The 16,257-nt window shown below is 37.5% G+C and overlaps 1 protein-coding gene across 6 annotated transcripts in view; it reads right to left on the bottom strand.

Moving 5' to 3' along the window:
* Positions 1-3,873: 3,873 nt before the first annotated feature.
* Positions 3,874-16,257, bottom strand: part of NFAT5 (nuclear factor of activated T cells 5) — a 114,544-nt gene continuing 102,160 nt past the window's right edge. For all 6 annotated transcript variants that reach the window (XM_032326476.1, XM_032326477.1, XM_032326480.1 and 3 more), the window contains 3 exons: positions 13,186-15,688; positions 12,285-12,528; positions 3,874-11,605 (listed from right to left, as the gene is read on the bottom strand). In XM_032326476.1, coding sequence (XP_032182367.1) covers positions 12,293-12,528; positions 13,186-15,688 — 2,739 coding nt within the window. In that variant the 3' untranslated portion in view covers positions 3,874-11,605; positions 12,285-12,292. The remainder of the gene's footprint in view (positions 11,606-12,284; positions 12,529-13,185; positions 15,689-16,257) is intronic.

Genomic DNA, 16,257 nt, shown 5'->3' with positions numbered 1-16,257 from the left:
GCGCCTGGGTGGCTCAGTGGGTTAAAGCCTCTGCCTTTGGCTCAGGTCATGGTCGCATGGTCCTGGGATGGAGCCCCTCATCAGGCTCTCTGCTCAGCAGGGAGCCTGCTTCCTCCTCCTCTCTCTCTCTGCCTGTCTCTCTGCCTACTTGTGATCTCTATCTGTCAAATAAATAAATAAAATCTTAAACAAACAAAAAACCCAAACAGCCAGAAGCCTCTACTACTTGAGAGCTCTCCCAACAGGGCTGTTTCATATTGAATGGTAATGGAACAACCTATTAAGATCCTTGCAGGGAATCTACAGGACATTTAGAGAGATCCAGGTAAGAATGTTATAGAAATCAAGAAAAAAAATAGAATTCAGTAAACACATATTTAGGGGCAGCAGTATTTATTGTAATTTGCCTGATTTATTCTGATTTTATCTAGTCACTGGGCTAGGTACTCATCTAGGCACTGGGAGCATAGCAATGAACAAAACCAAGTACCTCTAAGAGAGATGGGATATGAGTAGTTTTGTTTTATAAAGACTTCCTCAATAAGGCTACGTTTGAGCAAAGACCTGATAAAGTGAGAGAGTGAGATGTAGATGCGTGAAGGCAGGAGTGATGGCAGAATGCACATATCTGAGGCAGGAGCATGTACAGTGTGAGGAAGAAAGAGGACGGACGTTCATGTGACTAAAGCAGAGAAAGGAGGAGTGGCCTAGGTCAGACACATAGCTGGAATCAGCTCACACAGAGCCTTACGAGCTCTGTAAGTATATAAGAATAGAAAGTGGCTGGAGAGTTTTGGGCAGAGCTATAATATGACTCATGTTTAATGCTGGCTGGTAGGGAGGAATCAAGTGTAAGAGTGATGGAAGCATGGCTTGTGCTTATGGGACAGTGTAACAATCTACTTAATAAATGCTTTGAGCAACAGAGGTGTCAAGTAGAAGACGTATTTATAAGGTTCAATACATCTCAAAGGTTGGCCTAACAGTAGTTGATAAAGGATCATATCTAGGTCAAATAAAAACCTCAAAGGTATTTTGGCTTACACAACTAAAAGAATGGAAACTCCATTTGCTAAGATGAGCAAGAATCTGGAAAGCATATTGAGGGCAGAGTTGGGGTCAGGAAGGGTGAAATCAGAATTTGACTTCAGGCATTCTATGTTTGAGATGGATGGTAATAGGTACCTGGAGTTTGGGGAGAAGTTATGACTGGAGGCATACATATGGAAATCTTCAACATAGAGATAGTATATAATGCTATGTCAAGGATGAGATTACCACTGCAATAGAGAAGAGATCTGATGATTGACCTCTAGGGCTCTCCAGTGTTAGGAGGTCAAGAAGATGAGTATGAAAGAAAGTAGCCAGCAGAGTGGGAGATCGGAGTTGCAGGATCCTGAAAGCTGAGAAAAGAAAGTGTTTCAAAGAGGGAGTGATCGGGTGTGTCAAATACTACTCATAAGCCAAGTAGGATACATCTGAGAATGGACCTTGGGATATAGCTAGGTGGAGGCTATTCTGATGATTTTGACAAGAGATATTTCAGGAGAGTGGTCTCATGAAAGCCTGATTGGAATGGGTTCAAGAAGGAATGGAAGGAGAGAAAGTGGAAACTCTGTGTATGGAGTTAATGTGGTCAAAAAGTTATTTATTTAAGAGATAAAGGAAATTACAGCAAATTTATATGCCAGTAGGAATGACTCAGAAAAGATTTTGATGCTGGAGAAAGAAGACAATTAAAGGAACATGTCTTTGATTAAAAAAACAAGGGGGCACAAAAGGATCTGGGATCTAGCAAACAAGGGTAGAATAGCTAAGTAGTATCAGGACTAGTAATATTAAAACAAGGTTAACACTTATGAGGCACTTACTGTGTGCCAGGAACTAAGTAGTTTTTACATGGATTAATTTACTTTGTTCTTGCAATAACCCTAAGGTTTTTATTTTTGTTTCTGCTTTATAAATTAGGAGATGGAGGAATGGAGAAGTTAAATAACATGTGCAGGGGCCAGAACTCCACTGAGGTGGGCAAACTCAAGAGCCTCTGCTTTTAAGTACTACACTGTATTGCCTCAGCTGAAGCAGGGACAATGGTACCATGAAAGAGAACACAAGAGTAGCTACCAATACTGTTATTTTTTTAAAAGATTTTATTTATTTATTTGACAGATAAAGATCACAAGTAGGCAGAGAGGCAGGCAGAGAGAAAGGAGGAAGCAGGCTCCCTGCTGAGCAGATAGCCCGATGCGGGCCTCGATCCCAGGACCCTGAGATCATAACCTGAGCCGAAGACAGAGGCTTTAACCCACTGAGCCACCCAGGCGCCCCATACTTTTCTTTTTTTTAAAATAATGTTTTATTTATTCATCAGAGAGAGAGGATGAGCACAAGCAGGGGAGTGGCAGGCAGAGGCAGAGGGAGAAAGAGGCTGCCTGCTAAGCAAGGAGCCTGATGCTGGACTTGATCCCAGGACACTGGGGTCAAGACCTGAGCTGAAGGGAGATGCTTAACTGACTGAGCCAACCAGGCGCCCCTCAATACTTTCTCTTGAGAGCAAGACCATTAAGCGTTGGCTGTTGAGAAACTGTAGCTGCTTTTATACTTCTAGAGTCCCTGTTGTATCCTGAGCAGGCATAAATGATGTTCCATTTCTCTTACAGGCCTGATTATATGGCTGCTGAGAATGTGTTTGCTCCTTAAAACATGACATAGTACTACTCTTACCAGCTTAGAGTAAAGCAGAACAACCACTTCCCCTATTCTGGACACTGTAACAAATTATGTAACCTAGTACTGCATCAGCTTTTCTGGCAGCTACTTAAAAGTCTCAACTTCAGATCAGTCTTTTGCCCACATTGGCAAGTTTTGAACCCAAGTATTTTTTTTTTACCCTTTTATTATTTTCGCTTCAAAAAAAAATTTTTTTTAAAGATTTTATTTATTCATTTGACAGAGAGAGATATCACAAGTAGGCGGAGAGGCAGGCAGAGAGAGAGAGAGGAGGAAGCAGGTTCCCTGCTGAGCAGACAGCCTGATGCGGGGCTCGATCCTAACTTACATACAACACCCAGTACCCACCATAACAAGTGCCCTCCTTGATACCCATTACCCATCTAACCCATCTGCCACCCTTTTTGATATTTATACTTACTGAATTTCATTTCATTATCACTCCTTTCCAGTGCTGTTGAAGTCAATAAATACCAAAAGAAAACTTTTAAACACATTTAAAACAATGGTAGCATTATTGAAATATATATAGTCTCCTAAAATGACAAGTTGCGTTTATATACATCTGGGTATGTTGAAAATTCAGTCACTTTCATAGAATCAACAGACACAGTCTGTATTTGGTAAGAAGGTATAAACATATGATTTAAAGAACTGCTTCTGAAGTTTCATATATTTTTATTTATATATCATACTCATATCTATGTATCATCTGTATCTGTGTTTAATATCAATTACATTTCTCCATAGTCTAGTAGGTGCATATAGTTTTTTTTCTCATTTCAAATACTTCTAGTGGTATGTTATATATACACCACATTTGGTAAACACCAATTTATATATTTGGAAACAACTGACAGAAGAACGACAAAAAGAGATATTTTACTGAGGGCTGGAGAGATTTAATTTTTAGCAAAATTACCTCTGTGGTACGTGATCTGCTACCACACTAAGTCACTTTGTATGTTGCTGGCAAAACTACTCGGCACAAAGTAAATGCTCAAAAATAGATCTGTATTTCTTACCTTTTTCCAAATGATTTTATAACTTCAGCCATATACTCATGTTGCTCAAAACTAACAGTCATGGATAAGAATTCATTCACAAAGTTTGAGGAAAAAAGACAGTTAACCCACTGCAAAATGAAAACTTTCAATGTTTTATTTTTGACTGCAGCTGTTTACAGAAATATAGTTGCGAGTATACAAATGTTCCAATAGAAGCAAAATATCTTTTTAATATTTAACAAGTTATCACAGATAGCTAAAAACATAGATGCAAATGAAATTCCCCCACAGAACAAACTGAAAATATCTGGTGTCAGTGCTCTGAAATCCCAACTATGAAAGCCATATACACAAAAATGTAATCCTTATATCATTGCAGGACAATGGAGGAAGGCAGTTCAGTGGTTGACCAGTGTGCTCAAGCAAAATAAAATAAAAGTAAAAAATTTAAATGGCAGAATGGTAGCTAAAGCACTTGAGAACAGGTTCATGAAATATCTGCACTATGTTAATTAAAAGACTAAGTAAAAGAAGTGCATAAAACTCAATAAAATTTGACCAAAAAAAGTAGCCACTACTTGGAGCTTATCACTTAGAAGGGAGCAAGGTGAGCAGATACATTCATTAGCTCAAAAGAAATTAGCTCAATGTCACTGGAATCAGTTTGTAGCTACTAAAGTCATAAATACTTCAGTGCAGGACAGTCCTTTATTGGACACATTAGTCTGATTCCAAAGCCACACTCAAACATCTGAGATGGGTGTGTGTGTGTGTGTGTGTGCGTGTGTGTGTGTGTGTGTTGTCCTGAGGTTCATTAGCTAAAATAAGAAGCAACCCCTATAAACTATTTCAAACCAAATTATTTCTAGGGAAAAAAAGAGAGCAAGGATGATATAGTTAAACACAGGTCTTTTAGAAGAGATATTACGAGTTGGAGTCAAATAGAATTGTGGTAGAATTCTTTGGATATAGGAATATATTATGCAATAACGTGGGGTAAAGGGGAAAGGGAATAAGAAAGAAGGAATGTACCTAGAGCATCTCCCCACAGTTTGCCTATGTATTGCCAGCACCAAGGTTTGTAGAGTAAGCCACTTATATTTCCACTGCTAGTATTAAGCAAAGACAGCAGTGGTGATATTTATAAAGTGAGTATACAATTATTTTTATTTTGAATGTGCATTTTTCTTCCGTGAGTTAATTAATTGGGTGATTTGTAAACAGTGGAAGGAAGATTACAGCAATAATTATGGAGGTACTGAATACACATGGAGATTAAAATGACTGGATAAATCTACTTATCTTGTTACTTTATATTTACCAGAGGCATACAACTGAGAAAGGCGAAATGCCCAGATTATATAATGCACTGTCTTGTCCAATATTTATTTTAGTAAATAATGCTTGTCTGAAGCGTTAAGTTCCAAGAATAGCTATATCTCTACTGCATCGGTTCTCATACAAACCAAGCTACTTTTAAATAAGTTTTATCTATTTAAAAAAGAAATTAAATAAGGTGCTTTGTTGACCTGGCCAGTTATCTTGTTAATATCTCAGATACAAATATAAATACAAGGAATGATATTCTGAGAGTTGGTCTAGCCAGACCAAAATTGTGGTCTGCTGGTAAAGTAAGAGGCAATGAAAAGAAAGCTTATATTATCACTGCCCACAATGTACCCATTTCATGGATAAACAGGAGACTTTAGCACCCGTCAATTGTTTTAGCTACTTAAATATCGTAACAATTAAAAGAAATATAGAAGATTGCACCTATATATTTAAATCAGTCATTTAATGTAAACTTTTTAGTAAATGGTAGTAGAATGCCAAACTAAGTTAACTGAATTATCAAGAACTAAACTGTTTATGTACATAAAACATGCTATATTTCTATAGGCAGTACTGAGAATAAATTATCATTGCCAATAAATGATTATGGATAACCAGGTTAAGCTGAATGTATATAAAGAACAATATACAACTATTTGTATGACTAGGAGGGAACCTTTCTAGATCTTACTGTATAACATTTACCCCAGTGGTTTTCCAACGAGCATACATCAGAATCACCTGGAGGGCTTGTTAAAACACAGAATGCTAGGTCCCATGCAAGAGTTTCTGATTCAATATGTCTGTGACAGGGCCCAAGATCTGCATTTCTAACTAGCTCCCAAGTGATACGGATGTTGGCTGGTGGGCTGAGGACCATATTTTGAAAACCACTGGTTTATACTGTTTATGTAGAAAACTCTATACTACAAGGTTCTTATAAACATGACACAAAATATACTGGAAGAGACCTGGTTTTAATTAAGTCTCAAACATATAGATTAGTAAGCTGAACATTTAATATTTCTAAAATGATTTGCTGAAGTGTAATCATTTCCTCATATAGTCAATTACATTTCAAAGTCTTAAGTACTACTATACAGTCATTTTAGAAAATATTCACATAATACTTATACCAAGCTGGCTATCCAAAATAAAAGGGACATAAAGAGTTAAGATGTATTCATTAAGAAGGAATCATCACTATACAGCATTCTTGACTTCTTTGGAATGATTAAAGTGCATAATATCTTTTGGGTATTAAGAATATTGCATAAAGGTTTGCAGTCTTCAGAGCCACTAAGTCAAAAAAATACTCACATGGGGAAAGCAGCTTTATCCCAAAGCTACTGTTATCCTGCCCTCTCGTTAGGCACCACCACTGCAATAAGGAGCTAGAACAGAGGCAAAATTAACAAAAACCAGAGGGATACTCAATTCAACTGTATTCTGTTGAAAGGAATCATTACCTTAGTTCTAGAGGGATTTCAATATAACTTCTTTATTTCCTTTGACACAATTTTTCATAAAGATTATGAAGGTTCTGACAGGAAAAAGGTGCACTATGATGAATTACATGGCCTTAACTAGTTAGAAAAGTTGATGTGACCAGCTTTTACCTAAACTATGTGTAGTGATTTATTTTCATCCATCTGAGTAAGATCAGAGAAGATGCTTTAAATACTTCCTTCCTGAAATTTATCTACAATCATTTGTGTACATGGAGTCTCAAAGATAATAAAATTTTCATTAGCATTCAGGTAAGACCTATAATTAGTTGATCAAGATGAAGATAAATTTAGATAATTTATATAAAGCTGAAACAATATAATTCTATATTACTTACCATCCCTCAAAGGAACAATTCTAGCAATGTATCTTCTCTGTTACTCTTAGGCCAAAGGGAGAAATTTATGAAGTTGTTTTCTACAGTAATCAAAAAATGGAGAAAAGAATGGCTAAATGGAAAAATTGAAGTTGGGGCTATGAAATCATTTGTGTATTTGTTTTTGGCAATAGTGAAAAATGAAAATACAAGAAAGGGGCACTATCATGGTAAAAAGGCACTTTTTCCATAAGCATTTGACTTAGATATAAAATATTAATTTAAAAAAAATTTCCTGAAAGTGGAGTAAAAATAGAATTTTATTAATAAATGAGGCTAGAATGGCATGGGAAAAATGGGATTAAAGAAGTAATTAGAGCACTGGGACAATTCACAAGTGACACTATGTTACTTTGATATTTACTGCATTCTGCATTATGAACATTATGTCCATGATTTAGTTTCAGTGACACAAATAGGCAGAGGAGAAAACCTCTTTTTAATATGTTATGAGATTCTACTAACCTAACTTACTAGTGCATGAACTCTGAGCTATTTTTCTAATAAAGCTGCCGAACTATATAGTTTCTGTCTCCACGGAGTCCCTCCTTATAACCAAAGCTGTGCAGATACAACACGGCTGCACTGAGTAGGGATGAAGCCTGTGGTCATGAAACAGAGTAAAGCTAACAGGCCTCATATAGTTTTTAATTAATTAGAAAAAAAATAAACTAGGAAACAGGTATTAGAGTTAGAATTAATTGTTCAAAAGGATTATTATCTTAGTTCTAGATGGGTTCAGATATAATTTCTCTCTCATTTCCTTTGACAATATTTTTCCTAGGCAGATTAACTGAAGTTGTGACGGACAAGAAATGCACTATAATGAAATTCTCAACTACAGCATATACAATATTACCAAAAAAGAAAAGGAAGGAAGATCTTTCACTAATTCTGCTTTTATAATAAAGCCCTTCAAAAACCTGTTCTAGGGAGACTGGTAAAAACAGATATGCACTAAATAACATTATAATACTCTAATTACAAAGGTAACATGATAAAGCTCTGAAGCAAATATGACTTCTACTTATCTTCTCCCATGTTGGTGTGGATATATAATGGAATGACAATAAGGAACAACACACACACACACATACACATGCACACGCACACGTGCACACGCGCGCACCCCCCCCCCAACACACACACAGATAAGCTCCAAGCATTAAGGTGAGCTGCTAAAAGCAAGAGCAGTTGAATGTAACAATATAAAGGAATAAAAAAGATTCATAGTTTATTTAGGTCCTTCTGCCATAAATAAATTTAATAAATTGTTGCTTCCAAGGCCTATGCAAGCTCTTGGAATCTCTCCCATTTGTAACAGTAATCTGGAAATTGTATTATTAGCACAAGTATCAACCACTGACCACTGAGCTAACTCTTCAGTAAGAAGAGAAATGCTTTTTGAAACCAAATATTCAGAATGCTGTACTTAACAATGACCTTTAGGGGTAAGGAACATTAAACAATGTTAAAAAAAATTTATCATTATTGAATAAGAATATGGTAGCATAGCACAGCCCTTGTATAAATAACCACAAAATTTATGAAAATAAAAATAGGGTTTTCTGCCTCCATCCAATCAAGCCACTATACAGTTCAGGTGTATGTTCTGTTCTAAACTTAGATACTATTAAACAGAAAATTGGTCCCTGGTGACTTGGCATTGGCAATCAGCATTTTACAATGATAAGCCTCTTGCTAAACAACAGAACAGAAGTCAGCACACAAGCCAGTCTTCTTGCCACCACTTCATCCACAGAGCAGTGTTAACAAACATTTTAATTGGAACTTGGTGAACAAATAGACTTCCTGAGTCTCCTGTGTAATCTCTTAGAAAAAAAGTCAGAAAACTCAGAAATAAACTTACAGTATTTTATTTCTACTTCTTATTTTTATACCTGCCGGGTAAGCTACCTCTTTATAACTCTGCAATTAGAGTTTTACATTTTAAAACTGAAGCACTGGATTGTGTGGCTGTCCTTCTTATAACCTGAACTATATTGGGTAATTTTTCCTGACGGGGTGGGGAGAGATGATATATTGAGGAAAATGCTTTTGGTTCAGAGAATTTATAAAGTAGCTCTGGATATTACAAGATGGGGAAAATGTTATTAAAATTACAAACATGGGATTTTTTTTTTAGTGTCATTATAAATAAAAGGCATAGAATACAGAAAGCCAATTAATAACAATAACAACAATAAAATATTAAATATATAGTGAGCAAGGACTGAATGGCTCATTCTTGTGAAACACCATTTGACATAACTGCCTAGATGGGTTTCCTTACTCTTAACATTTTGCTGAGTGAAAGATCCAGCAAACACACAGTAAGCTGCCTTTAGCCCACTAATAACATCAAGGAACTGCCTGATGGAATGGCCACAGATGAACAGGTCATATGTTTCAAAAGATACTTAAATACTCAATAAAGACATAACAAACCCCCCCCCCCACTGTTATCAGACGCCACGTTGTGGTAGAACATCAGACAAACTCACAAATTTAACCACAAAAATGTGTGGCAAAAAAAGAATAGTTTATATATATGTATATATATAAATTTCTATATTTATGCCAATGTACTCACTCAGTACAAATAGCAAAATAGTATACCATTTCCTAAATACAAAATATAGCTTTCCAAAAAAATGAAACACACATTAGATATAAACCATCCAAAACTTGAACGATTGAAAACTGTATTCAAAAGTAAATGACCCAGAGTAGGTCTCTTTCTGAAAAGTTCCCTTCATATCGGCAAGAAGCCTGTACTACTGAAAACGTAATTCAATGCCTCTCAATCAGAGAGAGAAAGAAAGAAAGGGTTGGGGGTGGAGGAAAGAATATATAAGAACAAAGAGAAAAAACAGATTAGAAGAGCACATTCAAAGAACTGAGGAAGACCACAAAAAGGGGGAAAAATCTGGCTGTATAAACAAAACCAACACCACAATTCCACAAAGGTCAACTAAATGTATAGGATAGAAAAAAATTAAAAACAAACAGAAAAGTAGCCTTCAACAAACAATTAACAGGCTATTTTTTTGTACACTTAAAAAAATAAATGAAACGGACATGAATACCAAAACATCTTATCTACATATAGAAGCCACACACAATTTGGCCTTAAACTGTATTAACAGCTTTCTACATGCCAAAAGGAAAAAAAGACATAAGCATGTGTCCAGACAACAGGTTGTAGTGAGAAGAGAAGTGGGCATCCCATGGGTGTCAAGAACACCCAGAACTGTATAACTAATGCTACAACTGCAAATTCTGGAGTGTGTAATTTTGCTCTCTATAGATGTAACACAAGTTAATTCTTCATTTTAAGTCAATGATATGACCCTGTAAAGCCCAAGGCTTGTGGGAACCATCAGATAAATGACCACTTCAAACCGTAAAGCACTGAGGTGACAAGTGAATTACACCCACTGCAGTTCAGGGAGAAGTGATGTTTCAGGAAATTTTAGTTTGCCTTTTCTTTTTTTTTTTTTTTAAATTAAAATGTACATTGTTTCCTATTAGAGGGAAATTTTGAAGACTTCAGAACAGCACCGTTCATGGAAAAAAAATGCATTGTTTGTTTCTCAGGAATCAGCTCCCCTCATTCCTGAATGGGTAGCCCCCAGCCCCAACTGTGCTGCAGGAGTTGCTGGGTTACCCCACACCAAAGTGGCCTTTTCCTTTAAGTTGTTACAGGGTCACAAAGCTAACAGTATATTACTAATTGTCTAAAAAAAAGTGAAGAAGAGGGGGAGAAGAATATAAATGAATATAAAAAGGGAACATCGGTCCACGACTGGGATAAGAAGAAAGCAGACTCAAATTGCTATGTCAGTTTTAACTGCTGTAGGAGGATATCAGAACATAATTTACCACACATTATCCCCTTCATTTTTTGATAGAGCAAGATAATTATTATTCTATGCACAGTTATGGCTAAACCCTTTAAGAGAAACACAGAGAATTAACAACTCTCTGAAAAATAAAATCAATAACATTCGGTTTGTGTGTTGTCTGCCTTTGTGATAAAGAAGCCTCTTATCTGTGTAGAGCTCTTAATACAGCTTACTTATCAGAATGTTACCCCTTCAGTTTCTCCGTAAAAGCTGAAAAAATATTCCTTCACTTTGGCCAATAGCTGTGCTTTTTATATTGAAAAATCACAGCCTTAGTTTTAGTTACTATTTGAACTTTCCTTTTTTAAAAGCCATTACTTGACTAAAACAATGCAGGAAATAAAATATGAAAAATGAAAAAAGAATGAAAGTAAACATGACATTATGAATTACTTTCTAATAGCAATAATAACTGAGCAGTCCAGCTTTCGGATTTAAAGTATACTTTTAAAGAAACAGTGCCTAGGAAAATAGCAACAATTAATTCTGTCAGCTGGAAACTCAAATAGATTCTCAGTCATCACTGTTATTAGGAATATAAAATATGAAGACGTTACCAACGGTGGCTAATCACTGCAACAGGCAGCACTGATGTGCTCTTTTGCAGTAAGAGTAAAATCTACCCATTTACTCAATCACAGTTTTTCATACTTTGTTTTGTTTTTAAAGTAACAGTTCAAAAATCCTCATGGAATCACATGATCTCAGGACATCTTGGAATCAGAATTTTCTTCATGGAATTTCTAAAAAAAGAAGGAGAAGATGAATATAACTCACTAGGGAGTGAAATCATTTAGAAATTTCCCATTACCCTGGATGTCCCCAAAGTATATTATAGTACTATAAATGCTACTCCATTATATTTATACTTCCACAGACTTTTCTAACTCAGTCTGTATTTCTTGAGGAAGGGAGAAATGAGATGTAATTATATCCAATATATAATACATTCGGTGGATGTTCGTTGGATATTCTGTCATTTCACAGCAAAGAAACTTAGCATCAGAAGGACAGCCTAGTACTAACAATACAACTATGAGCTATCATTCAGAGTAACTTATGCAGATCAAAAAAAGTGCCATCTTGGGACCTGGGTAGCTCAGTTGGTTAAGCCTCTGCCTTCGGCTCAGGTCATGATATCGGGGTCCTGGGACTGCGCCCTACATCGGGCTCTCTGCTCAGCGGGGAGCCTGCTTCCCCCTCTTTTTCTGCCTGCCTCTCTGCCTACTTGTGATTTCTCTACCAGATAAATAAATAAATAAATAAATTTAAAAAAAGTGCCATCTTGTGAGAAAGTCGTATTTCAAAAGAGGAGGGTCTAAAAGTGTTATTACTTAAACCCAAATCTGATACAGTTTATATAAGAATAATACAATTTATCGATGCTTTTCAATAAAAAAGAAGCCAAAATGCAATACTTACTCATCCAGTTAAAAGGTGCCAGTCAAGTTGTTCCCTTGGTTTTGCAATGAAACAAGCAAATCAATCTTTTCAATGTTCTGGTTGGCGTTTATAGAGGATGCTAGTGAAGAATTTTCTGGCATTTGCTGAGAAAGAAGTGTTGTCACAGGTGGCTGGCCCTCATTCTGGGGTTGGCCTGGCTGACTTATGGCCATCAACTGATCTGGCAAGGTAGCTGGTCCAGAAGTTAAAAGCTGACTACAGTCTGCAGAGACATTTAAAATAGAGAAGCTACCTGATTAGTTACTTTCTGTTAGGATTCATAAGAAGATATTTATTAGTTGCCGGGGCAAATTCATAACTGTGCTTATTCAAAAAAGAACCAGAAGGGAGGCACGTGACAGCCCCCCAAAAAGGTTTTCACCAAATGGTACTGGAATTCATCCCAGGTCTCCTCTAAGTGATATACAAATACAACTTTGCTTCATTAATCTTAAGGCCTACACATTTTCCTTGGTATATAAACATTAAAGATGAGTTTCTACCTCCTTGGAAACTACTTGCTTTAATTGGCAGAGACATTTTGTCATTCTTACTTCATTTTCCTTTCAAGTTTATAGATTAAAATGGCAAACACATTCATTTACATTCATGACCACATTTCGTCCTCCCAATATCCTTTTTGAGTAAGTACATAATATTATCACCATATAAGATATGGAAACTGAAGCTTTTGCAGGTCACATAACTTGTCCACGATTTCATAGTATATAAGTGGTATAGCTGGGACTTGAACTCAGTTTTAAGTATAATCTGTGCTCTTAAGACCCCGTGTTTTGCTTCCTTTTAATAAAAATAATAATGATCTGACCATTTCAACTAGTAACATTTAAGAAATAAGAAATCAGAAAGAGTTTCTTACTATTTTGAATGCCAAATAAGAACATTCCGGAAGTCTGTTGAGATGAGCCAGGAGAATTCTGTAGTTGGTTCATTGTGCCTCCAGTAGTGTTGTGAAACAAAGTCGCCTGTGGCTGAGGTGAAGATGTGGCTCCCTGGATTCCAGGCATGTTGTTCTGAGGGGAATAAAGAGGAGACTGCTGCATGTCTTGTTGGTTCATACTAGTCTGCAAAGCAGACATGGATGCTGGAGAGAGGAACAGTGTTACTTGCTGTTCTTGAGAATTGGGTGACCCTTGGACCAACTGAATCTGAGGAGAGGTATGGAATAAGGAGGTTTGTGGCGACTCAGACTGGGTAGAACCTGGGTTCTGAAGAGAGGAAACTGGAGGCTGGTTCTGAAATTGCATGGGCTGCTGCTCTTGATTCATTGGAGCCATATTATTTTGTTGGTGAAAGATGGATTGGTTCTGTTGCTCCTGATTAGCCATTGGATTCTGACTTGGGTTGAACATCATGTTTGGTGGTGGCTGCTTTTGAGATGCCATCGTGGCCATGGTGTTCTGATTACTGAACAAAATGCTCTGCTGCTGTTGCTGCTGCTGCTGCTGCTGTTGCTGCTGCTGCTGCTGCTGCTGCTGCTCCTGGGACGGAGAGTTACTCTGGATAGTGACTATCGAGTGCTGAGACTGGAAGATTGTTCCTTGTTGGTTCTGAGGCATTGGATTAGGAGGCAGGGAGCCCAGCGACACTTGAGGCTGGAACATACCTTGCTGGGAGGGTTGTGCCTGTTCCTGGGAAAGCATAGGGGTCTGGATGTGTGATATTGGAGCCTGCTGTTGGAAACCAGCTTGCTGCTCAGTGTTAGATGTTGACTGAAGTGGAGAAATGGAGTTCTGAGCTGCAAAAAATGAAATCTGTTCTTCTTGGGCTACAGTGTTACTCTGAAGATTATTCATTGGACTTTGGGAAAGAAACAGGTTGGCCGACTGCTGGTCTTGAGGAACAGAAGAGCCCTGGAGCACAGCCATGGTACTCTGAGAGTGAAACATTGGAGGCTGCATTTGTTCAGAGGACGTTGTAGAAGTCTGACTGTGGACAATAGGACTTGGGCTGTGGAAAATAGAACCTTGAGTTTCCTGGGAAAGGTTCTGAGCATCAGCAATAGGATTTTGAGGATGAAAAAGTGGAGCCTGTGAATGAGAAGACTGCTGCAAAAAATTCCCAGACTGGAGTGACATCATCTCATTACCTTGCTGGAATAAACCATTACCTTGCTGCTGAGTACCATTATTCTGCACACTCATCATACTTTTCGTAGATGAAAAAAGGTTAACTTGAGATTGACTGTCCCCACTATGTTGCATTTGGACCATGGTCTGAAAGACACTGTTCTGAATCTGCTTTGCTTGTGCTCCAGGTTCTTCTCCATCTCCTGAACTTGATGTCTGGAACATGGTCGTACCAGGGGTTGCAACCTGTTGTGTGGTAGTTGTAGTAGTTTCATTTCCAGAAACTGCAGGTGGAGAAGAAAACAATTCACACTGCATTTGCATGTCCTCATTGGTAGATAACGCACTCATGATGTGAGACGTCTGCTGGTAAACTGGAGATTGCTGAAGGTTCCCATTTGCTGATGCAGGGGAAGGAAATAGCTCGGACTGGATCTGGGCAGCCGCCTGACAAATACTCTGCTGCATCTCCATCACCATCGCAGCTGATGATTCCATCACTTGTTGCTGTTGCTGTTGCTGCTGCTGACTGGATAATGTGTTTTCAGTCGGTGGATGAACACTTTCAGCTCTTCCAGCTATTAAATTATCTGGTCTAGTATGGACTGCTGGTTCTGTTGAGGAAAACATTCCAGGGCTTACACTATTTTGAATTTGACTGACTTGTTGAAAAATGTCTGCACTAAGCTGTTCTTGAACATTCTCATTACCATCTGGAGCAGAAAATAAAACTGAAGATAACTGTTGTTGTGCCTCTAAAACTTGTTGGACCAAGTCAACATTCCCACTGCTGCCACTGGCAGTACTGCCTGTAAAACTTCCGGCTTGCAAATGCTGAATCGTATTCTGTAGTTGACTCACGCTATTTGGTGACGGGAAAATATTGGATGAAATCTGCTGCTGTAAAGTCTGCGCTTGTTCTTGTAGTGGTGACTGCTGCTGTGGCTGGGATGATTCAGTCAGGTGTGACAAATTAACCACTGTACCATCTGACTGTAGCACTTCTCTAGACTGGGTTTCTCTGGTCTGAAACTGGGTTGCCTGCTGCAGTAGTGCATCACTGGTGGGCAACTGACTAGAAGCAGAAACTGCTGGAAAGGTACCAGGCTGTGAAATGTCCTGTGTCTGGATAGTTGTCAGGGTCTCTGGGTTGTATGTCTTAGGCTGAATCTGCTGCTGCTTTTCATTTTCAGAAGGTAAGTGGGAAGAGGATGACGATGAAAAAGACCCATTTCCTGCTATGTTAGAGATATTTTCTAATGTTTGTTGAGTTGATCCAACTGTCTTTGTAGTCTAAAAAATAAAAATCCCCAAATAATATGTCTATATAAATATTAAATTAACTATAAGATACTTCAAAAATTATTATTCTAAAAACATATGTTTATGCAGGACCAATTTTCCACTCTACCTTATTTTTTCAGAAAACAGGTTAAGACTAGGATCCTCTGATGATACCATGATATCTGACTGTCATTAGGATATCTTTCTAATAAATGTTGTAAGCACAGATAGCCAAACAAAAACTAATCAGTTTTGACTAAATCAGTTTTGACTAAAAACTAATCAGTTAGACTAAACTAATAGTCAAACAAAAAATAATCAGTTATTGATGTGCTTAGGACAGGAAGAACACATTAATTCTATTGTTCATGAATTAATAGTAAATTTAAAAATACTTCCATCTTGTGGATCAATGGTAACATTTTGGAGGGAAAAGAATAAGTGAAAAAGGGAAAGGGAGTTACAGAAAAAAGACTGGGGGGGGGGAAATGTCTCCAATTCCGAAAATACTACACCTACACTTTCATTAATACCCCATACCCCACAAGTCTAGCTAATATTAATTCTTCCCCTTCCAA

Source organism: Mustela erminea, chromosome 19 (assembly GCF_009829155.1).
Source record: "Mustela erminea isolate mMusErm1 chromosome 19, mMusErm1.Pri, whole genome shotgun sequence".
Classification (NCBI taxonomy): Eukaryota; Metazoa; Chordata; class Mammalia; order Carnivora; family Mustelidae; genus Mustela; species Mustela erminea.
Note: the sequence above shows the minus strand (reverse complement) of the source record. Positions and strands in the feature narration are given on the sequence as shown.